This window comes from Aplysia californica, unplaced genomic scaffold (assembly GCF_000002075.1).
Source record: "Aplysia californica isolate F4 #8 unplaced genomic scaffold, AplCal3.0 scaffold01022, whole genome shotgun sequence".
Lineage (NCBI taxonomy): Eukaryota > Metazoa > Mollusca > Gastropoda > Aplysiida > Aplysiidae > Aplysia > Aplysia californica.
The window spans coordinates 87263-103313 of NW_004798292.1; the positions used below are offsets into that span (position 1 = coordinate 87263).

At 40.1% G+C, this 16051-nt stretch overlaps 1 protein-coding gene across 1 annotated transcript in view; it reads right to left on the bottom strand.

Moving 5' to 3' along the window:
• Nucleotides 1-15631, bottom strand: part of LOC101857913 (forkhead box protein J3) — a gene marked incomplete in the record, with an annotated part of 55630 nt that extends 39999 nt beyond the window's left edge. The window contains 6 exon segments of the mRNA XM_005111190.3: nt 2507-2612; nt 4113-4331; nt 5867-5983; nt 7405-7488; nt 7941-8015; nt 15284-15631. Of these exon segments, the coding sequence (XP_005111247.3) occupies nt 2507-2612; nt 4113-4331; nt 5867-5983; nt 7405-7488; nt 7941-8015; nt 15284-15625 (943 nt within the window).
• Between the last annotated feature and the right edge of the window lie 420 nt (nt 15632-16051).

Consider the following 16051-nt stretch of genomic DNA (forward strand, 5'->3'; position numbering starts at 1 on the left):
TCCCCCCCCAACTCTGAACACCCAAAGTTCTGTTTAGTTTTAATACGAGTTTTAGGGCACTTGCGCGAGACAATAAGGGCACATAAGTGCCGAAGATTAGAGGTGTCACAGGAGAGTAACAAAAATACCAACAACAAAAAACAAAAACAGAAATAAGGAGAGATAATGAGGACAGATGTAAGATAGGAAACAAAGGAGTAAATCACACCAGAGCACCCGCCAACCACCCGCTTGACTCACAAGAGGTCAGAACGTGTCATGTATCAGATAAGTGATAACCGCGATGGATAGATCCGGGTAGGTCAATATGATCTGGGTCACCCGGGTTATTGTTATCATAATTGTATACAATACTTTTTACATTATGATATGTGTGTGGATGAATGGGAGGATGGATGATTGACAGGATGGATGGGTAGTTGGTTGGATGGATGATTGGTAGGATGGGCGGATGGATGATTGGTTGGATGGACGGATGGATGGATGGATGGATGGGTGGACGGATGGGTGGTGGGATGGTCGGTTGGATGGATAGATGGATGGATGGAGGGAATGAAGGATGGATGGATGGATGGATGGATGGGTGGACGGATTGGTGGATGGACGGGTGGTTTGATTGATTGATGGATGGATGGATGGATGGATGGATGGATGGATGGATGGATGGATGGATGGATGGATGGTCGGATGGATGGATGGATGGATGGAGGAATGGAGGAATGGAAGGATGGACGGATGGGTGGATGGACGGGTGGTCTGATGGAAGAGTGGTTGGGTGGTGGGATGGGTGGTGGGATGTATGGATGGATGGATGGAAGGATGGATTGGTACAGTTATTTGTTGCTGTGAAAAAGTGAGGCAGTTTTAGTCTGTTTCCAGTAAAGATAAACATATCGACCCAATAACTGTAAATAAGTGCAGGGAAAAGGCAAAACTGGGAGACGGGTGGCCTCTGTGGGCATGCTCTCAGTAATGGTCACTTACTAGACTTGTTAAAGTCAACATATGGTTTGAATCTTAAATCTGAATTTCATCTTCCTAGTGTATTCCAATCATAGTTGTTATTTATTATTATTAGAGCTTTTATCCATTCTGTCTGATCACATGTTGGTGGGAAACTTTGTAGCAAGTGACCGCTATGAGCAGGTTTTGGTTTTGAGACCCGACTTTCCCCCCAAAAAAGTTACCAATTCCAATCATGGCAGTACTAATCAGGAACAACCATGGACCTGTTAAAATACAATACAGGACTGAACATTAGCTGACAGTACAGGTGACCGCTATGTAGAGAAGACCACTAGGAGTAGATTCGACTGTATTTTGCTCCAGATTAAAAGATCAAATAAAATCCATTCACTCCCATGACATTAAGAGCAACGATCTACACAAACTGGTATCACTGTGTGAAAAGTTCTACAGGTGGTGGTGACCTACGCAAGCTATTCTTCAGATGGAAAGCACATTAGTCGTTTAAGAACGTTTTAAACCCAGAGCCAAGACACTCAAGAAAACAGGATTTTAGTGACAGGTATTCACTGAAACTTTGCTACACTGGAAAAGGCTGGATTAAAAGTACCCTCTAAAGTGAATCAATATCTTCATTTCCTGATAAACTTCTTCTCAGCCGCACTATCAGTCCACAAATTGACCTATTTCACACCACTCTTTTGAACTGCCATCAGTGCCTTCCTACTAGTGTCAGTCTCTAGCGTCCAAATACATTCGAACCTACTCTAATGGCCACCTGTCCAAGACAATCACCTGTAAAAACGACCACTCCTCCCCCCTTTCTTTTTAAAAATTTTACAACGACACTTCCCAAGACACCTACGTGTCTAAGACAACCACTTTTCTACTTGTCAGTAAGTAGTCGTCTTCGACAATTTAGAAGGAAAAGTGGGGGTCTTGTGAGTGACCCCATTTATATCAGCAGGGTTAATGAACTCTTTAACCACATCTGGACAGTGGCAGCGTGCGGTAGTTGAGGTCCGTAACCATAGCTGGATGGTACCACCATCTAAAGCGCAGTTATTAAGTATATTATGGTACAGACCGAACATAAAAAAGTATGAGCCTTTAGTTTGACCTGGAAGTCAAAGATAAATAAATTCTATGTCTGGGTGACGTTTTCTCGATCAGTTTGACTCAAAACTGTTAACTTAAAAAGTCGGGTCGCATTTTCACAAACACAAAAAAAAATTATGCAGAAACATGATTTTAAATTGCATGTTTAACCCTATCAGTACGCCCTGGGGTCATTTTGTACCCCCGGGTTGTATTCTTCACATTTTAGAATACTTCTAGAGCGAAGATCTCTTTGACACTTTCAGTATTTCTCAAAACATCATTTTGACAGACTGCTATGAAAAACGTACAGATCGGATAAACGAGTAAATTTCCTCTTTGGAAAGTGGTGGAACAGAGTTCCCCACGACGTAGGAACACGGCAGTAAAACGCGACGTACGGATAGGGTTAAAGAGGTAGGCTTGAAAGTAAAGGGCTTACCTGAAGAGGACTCAAATATCGTCTTGTAAAGGTTGTAGGTGGAGCTGTTCAGCTCGTCCGTATTGTTTTGGGGGTCCAAGAATCCATTGCTGGATGCTGGCACCGTCTGCAGAGAAAAGAAACGTCATTATACATGAAACCGTTTTTACTTTAATCATCGCTGGCAGTGTATATGATTTCATTAAATTGTTCTCAAGGCCAGTTTGATAACTATCCTGAAACTCCTATCGTTCACATGAAGAATTTTAGGTTTCATTATCAGACAAAGTGAATCACAACAATAAAAAGTAACAATCCACAGTTTAGCATCTACAAAACTGACTTTATCATAACCTTGTGCCCATGTTGACTATAGCTAACACATCATATTTCCAACTTTTAACTAATCAGATGGCATCTTTTTGATAGTACTGACTAAGGAAAAAAAAGGAAACAGAAGAAACATCAGTCACTAATGCCAGGCATCAACTTTCACCTTTTGCAATAGCATTTCCTTGGAATAAAACAGGCTATTTATAGATACTATTATATTACAGAAACTATTATAGATACAATGATAGGCTGCACATGTTTTATGCTCTTTTTCTTTTTAACAAAGAAATCTTCTCTACAGAAATTACAGCAGTCAGAGTAAAATTCTACTTGAATCCCAACTCAAACTGAAGAAACTGGGATGTACAAATATAACTACCTAGCAAAACAGCATACAGGTGACTGAGGGGCAATGTACACTACTTTCTAGATCAGCCTGATCAGCGATCTCCATGCACACTCCACCCCCGAAACAACCATCCACGGTGATGTCACACAACTATCTATTCGAAAAATAGGCCAAACATTAAAAGCAGTACATTTTTAGTTTGAAGATCCTTTAGTTGATAACTTCTGAGGTCCAATGAGGAAACGCAAAGGAAAAAGACAGACCAACAAATACTCAAAACAAAAGGATGAGAAAATGACAAAAATGTACAGTACAGCACAGCTTTGCTAATCCGGAGACTATCCACTGCCTGATGGTTCACTCTCTAAAAATAATATTTTATACAATCTGATGAACAATCATACAGTTCTTAAAGTCTAGGCACATCAGGAAATCTCATAAACTATGACTGATCGAATTATGGAGGCATTGCATTGGCTTCAGGTGAACAGAATGGAAACAACGATCTTTGCCGCGCAAATAACAGTGGAAATCACACTGAACATTTTATTTTTTTATATTCTAATTGAATAAAATGGTGAAGACATGACATTATTTCTTTAAAATACTGTTGAGCCACCTCTTATGACCTCCTTTCCAAGACAATCAACTGCACAGACAACCACTTCCCACTTCCATTTTTCCTATATTATAATGACACTGTCCACTTTTCTCCTTGACAATGGGGGGACCTCAAAATTGATTGTATGTCTTACACATCTTGTGTCAAGAAATCAGAAAAAAATCCAGTCTGTTTCAGAAATCCCAATTCCCGCATTTACCTGAAAAAATCAACACCTCCGACATTAATACAGATACAGCCCATAATGATTAAAGATGTTTTCATTTCCTACCCCAAACAGAGAAGGATCTATTTACTAAAGTAAGAACTTTGGCTTAACTTACGTTATCCGCAACGCCTGCCTTTGTGTCATGATTCGAGGAGACCTGAGGGAACAAGGTTGGGTTGTTGTTGATGGTGGTGACATTGTTGTTGTTGTTGATGATGCTGGCACTTCCTGGGGAGCTGATGGGGGAGGTGGAGGAGGCAACGGATGGGTGGGGGGAGTGGGCCTGCGCTGGGATGGGGCTCAGACCCATACTGTTCGGGTTGAAAGGAGATGGCTGAGGAAGTCAAAAGAATTTTTCAAATGCAATGAATGATAGTGTTAACAGTAAGCATAATATATTGACATTGAGTCTTACTTTGAAGTTAGTGATCATAGCAAGGGCCATATTTTTTTCAGGACACTGGTTAGAAAAACGGAATCACACAAATAAAGTAAAAGGAGAAGACCATACAAGAGCAACCACAAAACAGCCACAAATGAGAGAAAAGTTTTGAACATCTACAGAGAAGAAACAAATTCATTGAATCCATCTTTCATTCATTTTCATTATTGAAATTGAAAAAGAGAAAATTTGTAATAACACCATTCGCAAGTTTATCTGCACAATTTCATTCACTTGAGATATTTGTTTGTTTGAATAAAGAGAAGAACAGTCACACAATAATGGTCACTTAGTGCTGGGGGAAAAAGTAGGACAGACTGAGAGAAACAACAAAGGGAAATTGAAGTAGAAGAACCTATAAATGTCACCCTCTAATTACCCGCTTAGCATTGAAAGAATGCAAGAGAGCAGATAGAAAGTACATAAGAAAAGGAAAAAAGAATGCCAGCAGCATTCTCTTCAACTGCAGACAAGATCACAATAGTAAACTGTCCATCCTAGAGGCTGAACTTCATTCTGATAGAAGTAACCTTTGACCCCCATGGAAAAGAGTTGCTATTGTTCAAATAAAATTTACCTCAAGTCAGCATAAAATCTGGCCACATTTCAAGAGAAACAAGATTATGACAGAAGAAACATGGCAAAGCAGGAACAGACAACATAATATCAGCAGCCAACTGTTCGGATAAACTAAGCCAAAATGTTATTATTTTGTCTTACTATTGCAGTTTCTTCATCTGTTGTATCAGATGCGTGTGCTCAAGAAATATTTCATGAAATTCAAATTCTAAACGATGAGAAAGAGTAATAAAAGACATGTAAGGTAGATGCAATCATGTTCAAAAGGAAACCATTTTTTCCTCCTTCCAGAAAAATTTTGCTTTCTGGGCTTAAAACATTTGAACAACAGGCCAACAGTTTATAATCACCAACCAACCAACCAACCACCGGCTGAGGAAAGGGAGTGCAGTTTTATTTTATAATTCCTAGAGTTTTTTCAGTTTGGGTTGGGATCAAAGAGGCTATATTTAGTACTAGAGTTCGATGCAGTGATGTCCCCCACATACACGAACGGGGAGCTTTGTGTGCCCGCTCTGGGACACTGAACCCCAAGGACAAGACATGTGCAGTTCCAACAGACGGGTGTATACTTTTAGAGACTCACATGGAGGCGTCTCGGCGGTATTTTTAGAAGGAAATCTATATGCTTGAACTGAAATATAGGAGGCAGGGTGGTGTTTAATATACTAGATCTCGTGGGGAGGGGGGATGAGGGCTTAGCTCGTTCAAGTAAAAGGGGGCAAGTCAGCCATGCCAATGAGGGTAAGAAGGCCCCCATGTCTGATTCATGTAAAGTCACCATTGTGAGCTCTAGTATTATATATATAACCTCTTTGGTTGGGATTCAATGCGTGACATAGACTCACCTGGCTGTGACAAGACTCGGCCTTGATCTGCACAGCTTGCATGGCCACCACACTGGTCAACATGGGGCTGCCCTGAGGGATCGGGCTCAGGCCACTGTCTGGACTGTAAGGGGAATGCTGAGTAAGAAAAATCAATAAATATGGAAAAGATTATATAAAAATGAAACAATGGCACAGAGCGAAAGTCAAAGTCACAATTCGTAGTCTCAATGGATGTGCCCTCTCAGGCTAGAAACTCATATAACTTCAAAGTGTGAGGCGTGGTGACAAAATGACATACTTCTCGCAATCCGTGAAAGGAGATCTGGGCCATAAATCAACACATGGATCAAATTTGTAGGTCTTCAACAGATGCTATTTTCTATAAGTTTAACATGTCTTTATACAGACGTGAGTTTATAAAAATAAAGAGTAATAATTCAACCTTTAAATCTGATGAATCTAAATGTGAAGGGCCTGATGACAAAATGAGTTACTTCTCGAATTCAAGCCCTGTGGAAATAGATACATCACACCTACAGGTGAAGTTGTTATAATTTATAAGCATGAAATAATAAAAGGCACATCATGTTAAAAAAAAATAAGGCATCAATGGAAAATCTACAAATTCGACCCTTGCGTTGATTTTTGGCCAATAACTCCATTTGTGGATTGCAAGAAGTAACTCATTTTCTCAGCACGCCTCACATACCTTTTGGGTTAAATCTGAGGAGTAACTCACTCTGTAAGCATGCCTCACAAATAATACCTTTTCCAAACTGTACTTTCTGGGTTGGGATGGGCGGGGAGGGGTGTTATATAGCTTTTTCAGTCTATCTCAGGCACTCTTTTTAAGCTATCAGTCCATATGTTCAAGAAAGTGTCTAACTGCGTACCTATAATTCTTCCCCTTTTTCTGAGTGGGGTTCCAGTACAGGGAGGTGGTCGTGGACTGGAGGTTTACCTATAGCAGAGAGAGTTTCAAGTGACCTGTGTCACATAAACTTACTACAAGGGACATCACAACCAACCTGGATTTTCAAGGGGTATTTTTTTAAGATTAGGGAAACTTCAGAGTCTCAATACTTACTTTTCAATCTTATTTCTTCCACACTACTACTAAGTAATATTTAAAATGTAGAAATCTAGCAGCAAAAATACAGGCTGTGGGATCAGGGCGTGAAAATGAGATAAAATATATGAACATGAAGCTTAGGAACAATAGGAAGGTATGGATACGAAAAATGAGAAAGAATGAAGGAACAAAAAAAGGGAAGGAACAAGGACTGGGCATAAAACAAGAGGAGAAAAAGCTTAAAAAATAATAAATAAAAGAGAGAGATTGACTGAGAGACAGAGAGCATCAGAGTAACAGAGAGAGAGAGAGAGAGAGAGAGAGAGAGAGACACAAAGAGAGAGAGACAAAGAGAGAGAGAGAGAGAGAGGAAAAGAGAGAGAGGGGGAGAGAGAGAGAGAGAGTGAGAGAAAGAGAGAAGGGGAGAAGGAGTGAAAGACAAAGAAGAGATAATCAAAGTACAAGTGGACAAACCAGAACATACCCTGTCATTTGGCCGTTTCTTCCTACTCCGAGTAGGAGGGAGTGGATCATCAGGTGGGGGTGTTTGTATCGCCCAGTATGAGCCCTTAGATTTCAAAAAAATTGAGACCTTCAGTATATGACATTCCCAATACTTGTCTTGCCATCAGATATATAACTAGAATTAAATCCTAAAAACTAGATACCATAGAGAAGCACATCAACACAATGACTGCCATTTTGTACAGTGAAAAAGGGAGACAGACAGACAGAAAGACAATTACTCCAACCATCGCATCATGCACCTAAACTGTTATAAAAAAGAAATAGGAATAAAGATACAATTTATAATACGCTTCTTTGTCAGGATGCTGTTTCAACCAAAATTATACTTTACATCTACAAATCAGTAATTACATGTGAAGCTTACTTGACTCAGAGAATTGCTTAGAATCGTACAACACCAAGCAAATCACCACACAAAAAAACCTTACTGTTCTGACACATGAAAATATAGAAGATGCACATGACAGCATTCATAATTGTAATATACCTCACCTTGCCAGGATCATCTTTTGATCGTGGAACTTTCTGGAAACACTTGTTCAAGGAAAGATTGTGCCTGATAGAGTTCTGAAATTTAATAACGTTATTCATGAGAACACCAAACTATACTGAAAGAAAACATATTGAAAACAAAATTGTGCATCTCTCACTCGTGTTGTTACAATCACACAAAACATTTCACTATTGTCCATAATGCACAAAATGATTGCAAAAGATAAAAAAAACATAATCATAAATTGTATCTAAATGTGTTCTGATTGGCTAAAACATGTGCCGTGGAATTATCACTTCTGATTTTACAACGGCCTGCCATATAAATATCCACTACCTTTGTCAACTGCGTTTATATTCTTGTTTTGTGGGACAACACCCGTGTCTATTTATTTGTATATATACAAATGAACGTTTATGAAATGAATATGAATGAGTGTGGGTTGTTGGTTTTTTTTAGGGAATGTTCAATCGAATAAAAGAGAAGATTGTTTTTGCCAACAAATTTGTGCTAACGGGGTGCCCATTTCGGATGGGATCCGGGTAGGTCGAGATGAATGCCCACGGGGTGCCCATTGGGGGATCGGGTCAGGGCGGTTTGCTAGCCAGACTGTGAGGGCACAAAGCGGCTGTCGTGACACAAGCCGATCGCGCCCAACTTATTGCCTCAAAAACAAACGTGTCTGTTTTCAGGTGACGAGTTCGGCAATCATTGCGACCCAACCCGATCCCACTGGCAATGGGCACCCGGGCGACGAGTCGGGCTTGTTTGTTTGTTTAGTATAGGGTTTAACGGCGCTCGCAACTGCATACGGTCATATGAGCGTGCGAAACAAAAGTTCGTAGCATTCGCAACAGTCCACTGCATGGTTGGTCAACAATTTGACTTCAAAATGCTAAAATATTAAAATTCGGTATAAATATATGTTTACAATTTAAAACAACTCTTATAAATAACAATAAAAATTTGAAACAATATTGTTTCATTTTAATTTTAGAATTTGCCATAAAGACCAATGGCTTTCATAAGATTCAAAATTCTGTTGGGACCAACGACGGAAAAAATGTCTTGCAATTTCTTGCATTTATAATATTTCCTTCGGATCTCTCCAAAGTCTAGACATTTGGTTAAGATGTGTCGGGCGCAATCGGCTTGTGCAACAAGGACCCTCAATCTGGCAAACAATCCGACCCGACCCCTAAATGGGCACCCTCAGCGATTAGCTCACACAATCATTGCATTGCCTGAATGCAGGTAAATAACATTATTTTGTCACTTATTTTCATTTGCAATACATTTTTTAAGTATAAAAGATGTGTAAAGTACATTTCATTTCTAGACCCAATGTTGTATACCAGTAAAAGCAACAGGTGTACCTCCAGTACTTCTCCTTGGAATAAATGCGTGTTACTGAAAGTAGGCCTAGGCGATGATGTCTGTATTTAGATGGAATGCCATCGAAATATCAATTCACCACGGCATACCGGATAGATAACTTCCGATGTTAAGAGTGCATGCTGTTGAAATAGCACCACCCATTGACAAGGTGCCCACACACTTAAACACTCTTGAATACAACACAGGCCTTCACATCAACACAAAAAAACTTCTGCTTGCAAACATTTTACCCCAAGGAACAGCACACTTTTAACTAATCTTTAGAATGCTTTCTTTAATATTACTATTCCTCACGGGCAACAAAAAGCACGAGCTAAAGTAGAACAAATCTCAATTAACCAGGTGATAAAAATAGAAAACAGTTTACACACACAATCCAACTGGTTTTTCCCAACAAACTTATATATGCTATTATCATTATTGCTCTGATAAAATCTCTTTTTTATCACTCAGTTCACTAAGTATAAAATAAATTAGAAGCGCACCACAAGAGGACAATCAGAGAAACCACCAAAGCTAGGTGAACAATAATCCTGGGCTTACTGAGTGAGCATAAAGAGCCAGATTTATGAAAAATTAGAGAATGAATGAAATAAGAGTAACACTAATAGCCATTGGCATCTCACTACAATTTTCATATATATCAGGGGTTTTGTGTGTGTGTGTAGGCGTGGGTTGTTTTGTTTTTTCAAAGTAACTATTTCTCAGAACACTCTGGAAAATAAACTTCATCTCTATTTCTACATACGGTTTCCGTTCTCGACATGTTTTGGTGATTTGCGAGATTTAGGCGTCACCTTTCATTCTCTGTCATTCTGCAAGGACTGAGAAGAAGCATTTTTTGCATCAAATTTAATTTCTAGAGCTAGAGATTTTTAAATGTCTGAATAATCAGATGCTTCAGTTGTTGTTCGGGCAACGTTCCCAGACTAGATTTATATTTCATTTGAAAATGCCTTCAAAAGGCACTGCAAGAAAACAAGACTGATCGACCTTGGCAGTAACCTATTTTGCATTTAGTCACCCCTAAAGCAAAAACTAAAAGCCTTCATGTAATTTACAACAACAAAAAATCCATCCACGCCCCGCCCCCACACCCCATTCACATACACACACACACACACACACACACACGCACGCACACACACACCACCAGGGGCGGCTCGGAGGGGCCAAAAAGTGGGCGTGCACAATAAAGATAGCAGGCTGAAGATAGTCAAGAGCATAGTACTGTAAATGGATTGTGGCTTGGATTTCTAGAACTATATCTGTCAGTTAGCTAAACATCAGTTTCTTCATCCTGCATTGGAACTGAACACTCAAGTAATAACTAAAATCACCTCTCCACTCTGAAACCATTCAAAGGCACACCAGGACGCAGGACAATGACTTAAAGTATGTCACGTTCACCTCCGTCAGGTTCACTGTCTCAGAGTCACACAACACAGGGGCAAAGAGAGGCGAGCATCGGAAGTTCACGAACGCAGAACACCGAGCACATACAGGCTAAACCTACTCACAAACACAAAAGAGCTCCAATTTACTCAGTGGCAATTGACACTGGCGTAAATTGTCACCACGTCACTCTGTGGCAATTGACACTACCGTAAAATTATGGCCGGCTCTATTTCTCAGAACGTTCGCGGGAAAAAACTTGAACTTTATTTCTCCGAACGGTTTCCGTTCTCGAGACTTGTTAATAATAAGCGAATGGAGGGGCCCGTGTGTGTGTGTGTGTGTGTGTGTGTGTGTGTGTGTGTGAGTGTGCATGTGTGTGTGCGTGTGTGTCAGTGTGTGTGCAAGGTGTGAACAGGGGTGGAGGGATTTTTTTTTTACATGAAGGATTTTAGTTTTTGCTGGGTGACTAAATGCAAAATAGGTTACTGCCAAGGTCAGACAGTCTTGTTTTCTCGCAGTAACTTTTGAAGGTATTTTCAAATGAAGTAAAGTCCGGGAACGTTGCCCTAACAACAACTGAAGTATTCCCAATATTCATTTAAAAATCTCTAGATTAGATCTAGATCTAGCTCTAAAAATTGAACAAAGTGAATATTTCTCCGAACATTCGGAGAAATAGTCATAGTGCCGATCTTTATTTCTCAGAACGGTTTCCGGCTTCCGGTCTCGTGATTTTTTGCCTATTTATTGCGAGAGTTCGGCGCCAACTTTCATTTTGCATCTGGTCTGGGAAGGAACACCGCAATGCAAGCCCGCCTACAGACAACCTTCAGTAACACCCACCACACACAAACCACCATCATGCACATGTACACACACAAACTTATACACACATTAACTAAACATGATCAGTGGGCAACTTTTGAACGTATGACGAGCTGAGCTGTGGATGGAGAGACAGTGTGAGTGAAAGAGCAGGTGAAAGGAAAAATGTACGAGTGTATCCACAGGCGATAGCACTACAAGACGACGACACCGACCCCCCTGGCCTGGTCCACAGCTTACGAACGAAAGGAATGCGGCTAACGCAGTGTTTTGCCTATATTATTGTCCATGGTTCGCAGGGTGCAGGGGAACGGGTGAGATTTTCTTTGTGTGTGCCTGGAGGGAGGGGGTGGGGTGTGAAAGTAATGCAGACGGGGATGAGCCGTGGGAGAGAACACGGGAATTGAATGAATGAGTGAAACTGAAAGAGAGGAACAAACGCATGAGCCCCAGAGTGAATGGATCATGTGTTTCTATTTTTGTATACTTTGAACTGTTACTGAATAAAGGCTGAAATAAAGCCCGAAAAACAAACACACACACGCTCCTCACTCTCCACTTACACACTTACTACCACACAGACACACTCACACATGCACATGCATACACACACACACACACACACACACACACACACACACACACACACACACACACTCACACACACACACACACACAGGAGCAAATTTTTAGGTCTATATCCATTTCAATTTTCAAGAGCTAGTCTGGCTAGTCTAGAGACTTAGATGAGTGTAAAAACGTGAAAAAGAAAGGTTTCACAACAGAATGAAATCAAAATTAAAACAGCCCTAAACAACCAAAAAAATTAACAAATAAGGGCGTGAGTCCACCTGTCCGAAGAAGAAAATGTGCGTAATTTTAAAACAAAGTACAGGATATTACAAGTAAATTATGGAATCGCACACACATTAAGGGGCCTGCCAGTGTCAGTACATATGTGAACGGTTTCAGTGGAACGTACACTCTAACATAATACATTTAAATCTCTCTCTCTATATATATACATATATATATATAGAATCTAATGATGGTAGGAACATCAAATTAAATGACGTTACACTATACAACCCCCCCCCCCCCCCCACCCTTTTTCCCCATCAAAAAAAAAATTGATAGAAAAACAACATATCAGAACAATAACAAGAAAGAAAAAAAATACACACTAACAAAATAAAACACCACAAAGAGGGAAAAATAAAAGTAACTGTAACGTATTCAACAAATCAACGTGGTGACAACAAGTGAGAAAGAGACGAACTGAAGCTAGGTGAACTTTCTTTCAAAAGTAAAGTAGTAAAGAGGTTCGGTTTCTTTTTTTCTTCTTTTTTTTTTAATTTGACTTTTATTCTCCGATTTGGGGACAAAAAAAATGCCCAAAAATCGAGCCACGATTGATTGGTCGCGGCCGCAACAAACGCAGATGTCTATGCTAGTTCTATGTGTCGTTATCAATAACCCTCTGTAGATCTAGATCTAGATCTAGACAGCACACGAGTGAACACAACACATTAAGTTTAAGAGCAGCATCCTTCATAAGCAACACGTCATATCTGTAGCGAAAAACTGTTTGGAACTGTAGCATTTCTGCTATATAAATATTTACTGCGGACATTTTTTGGACCGACTGAACCATATATTGTATACGAAGAATCTTTGGTAGGCCTATACTATAATAATTATAGATCTAGAATCTAGATCTAGAATCTATATAATATCCGAAATTTGCGGAAAGGATTGATTTCAGAGTGTTCGCAGAAATAATAGTGCCCAGCTTTATTTTCCCGAACGTTCGGAGAAATAGTGCCCAGCTTTATTTTCCCGAACGTTCGGAGAAATAGTGGTAAGATGATCTGTTCGCTGACATGTGAGCTTATAATTTAAGGCCACCTCTATTCTCACCCGGGGTGAGAATAGTGCAGGCGAGTCTTTTGGCTATTCTCACCCGGTGCGCGTTCACCGTTATAGCCCAGATCTAGGCCAACTAATTTTGCGTTCACCCTAAACCACAAAATTCTACACTGTGATAACAGAAAAATTGTAGAATTCTGTGCCGTGAACAAACGTTCCATTACTACTGTTAGCCTACTAAAAGCGTACAATTTTGTCTGTGGGCAGTGGAGAGAGAGAGAGAGAAAGAGAGAGAGAGAGAGAGGAGTAGCGCGAGAACTTCCGGGCAAAACAAAATGGCGACCCGCGTAGTTCTGCTCAATTCGAAAAGTTAAATAGCCGTAGCATCTTTGTAGACGACCAAATTAATTTACTTTTGTGTTTTAACATCATTTTTTAACTTTGTTTTGGTCAATTTGATCGTCCACACCGATAGACTATCTATATTTAGAAAGAGATAGAGAGAGAGAAGAGGGGAGGAGTAGATCTTGCGAGAACTTCCGGGCAAAACAAAATGGCGACCCCCGTACGTAGTTCGGCTCGATTCGGAAGGAAGAGGCTAGCCGTACTTAATGACGGCTAGACTGGCAGTCTAGCCGTACTTAAGTACGGCTAGACTCGCAGTCTAGCCGTACTTATTCTTAATATGATGGCTAGACTCACCATTTACAAAAAATAGGCCTACTGAATTGTAAATATACATTTTTAGTGTGCAGTACCTAAAGTATTTGTATTTGAGACGAAACCAGGTGCCATAATGACAGTGCATGTATTTTAAACCTCCTGTTTTCTAATGTTAATAGGGCCTAAGATAAGTACGGCTAGACTTCTTGTCTAGCCGTACTTAAGTACGGGTAGACAGCCAGGCTAGCCGTACTTAAGGACGGCTAGACTGTCAGTCTAGCCGTACTTAATATTGATGGCTGAATTGTAAATGAAATTTTTAGTTTGCAATGCCTAAAGTATTTTGTATTTCAGACAAAACCAAAAGGTGCCTTACTGACTTGCATGTATTTGAACCTGAATAATTACTAGATCTAGATCTAAGACCTGTGTACTTAACAGGCTTGAGTCGATAGGGCCAAACCTAGATCTAAGTACGGCTAGCCACTTCGGATTCGGAAAGTGAAATAGCCATAGCATCTTTGTAGTCCATAAAATTAGCTTACTTTTGTGCTATAACGTAATCTTTTCTTTGACTTTATCCATTTGATCATCCACATCGATAAAAAATATTCCGAAATTAGGAAAAACAGGTCTTGTTTCACACAGGGTGAGAATAACCTACGGTGGCAAGTCTCACCCGGGGTGAGAGGTCGATCGTATTTCTATTCTCACCCCGGATGAGAATAGCCACTTCCATAATTTAAACAGAATGTAAAATATCTTGAAAAGTCTGAGACTGTGAATGACTTAGAATCTAGATCTAGATTCTAGATCTAGATCTAGATCTAGATTTTAGATCTAGTTCCTGGAATCTGGAAACAGGGATCTGTCTGTTTACTCGGTCAAGCTCCAGAAACTTTTGCCGACAAAAAAACACACTAGTGACTATTACTATCAGTGTCAGTGAAAATGAGTAAACCTATGCAACACAGTGAGGATAACAGAGACAAACACCCAATTGCACGCTACATCATAGGTCAACGAACTTTGCCATTCAGTGGTCAATGAATGCATTGGCTTTTCTAGACTCTATAGATTCCAGTTAGTCAAAACACTGCTGAATAAGCGGCCATTCGTGCTGAGTAGTTATTTTTTTCGACGGGTCGTAGATCTAGATTAGATCAAAAACTGAATGTAAACACATTACCTTCCATCCATTCCCAACATCTTTATAGTATGGAAAATTATCACAGATCCAGGCGTATATTTCACTTAGAGTCATTCGCTTTTTGCTTGTGCTGTTGATTGCGTGCATAATGAGGTTCGCATAGCTGTAAGGTGGTTTACCATCCCTCTGCGAAGTCTGTCCTGAATGATCGTATGCACCAGACAGATCAGGAGATCCTCGACCTCCGACTTGGACTGGTGTTCTCCCTAAAGCATCGGGGGTACCTTGAGAACCATTGATACTTGAACCCCCCATAGGCCCCCCGACACGAAGTCGGTGCAGCCAGTCCATTTTCGTTAGGCTCGATCCTAGATCCGCCATCTTGCTTTAACTTGTTCGAGATATGTCGAGTGTAGTAATATTTACTATTATTGAAGTATTTCTACTTCCGCTTCACTTATGGAAACTAACTCATTGCTGAAGCAAAGTAGAAATTATAATGTTCATATTTTGTCTCTATTTTCAATTTGTTTTGGTAAAATGACAGCATATATTTATTTAAATAACAGGTTGGGTTTGGCACTATATTGCTTTGCCGAATGATACCGGCTAAGTGTTCAATGTTGCTCAGGTCGTTGCATAGCAGCGAGTACGCTACCCTTTGACCTCAACGAAATAGTAAATTGTTCCACATTACCAATAGATAGCCACGTGTTGATTGTTTACATTTTGAGAATTGCAGGAAAAATATGAGTTCCCAAGCGGCCTATTGGCCTAGCAGCTCATAATTACGATTATACATTCATG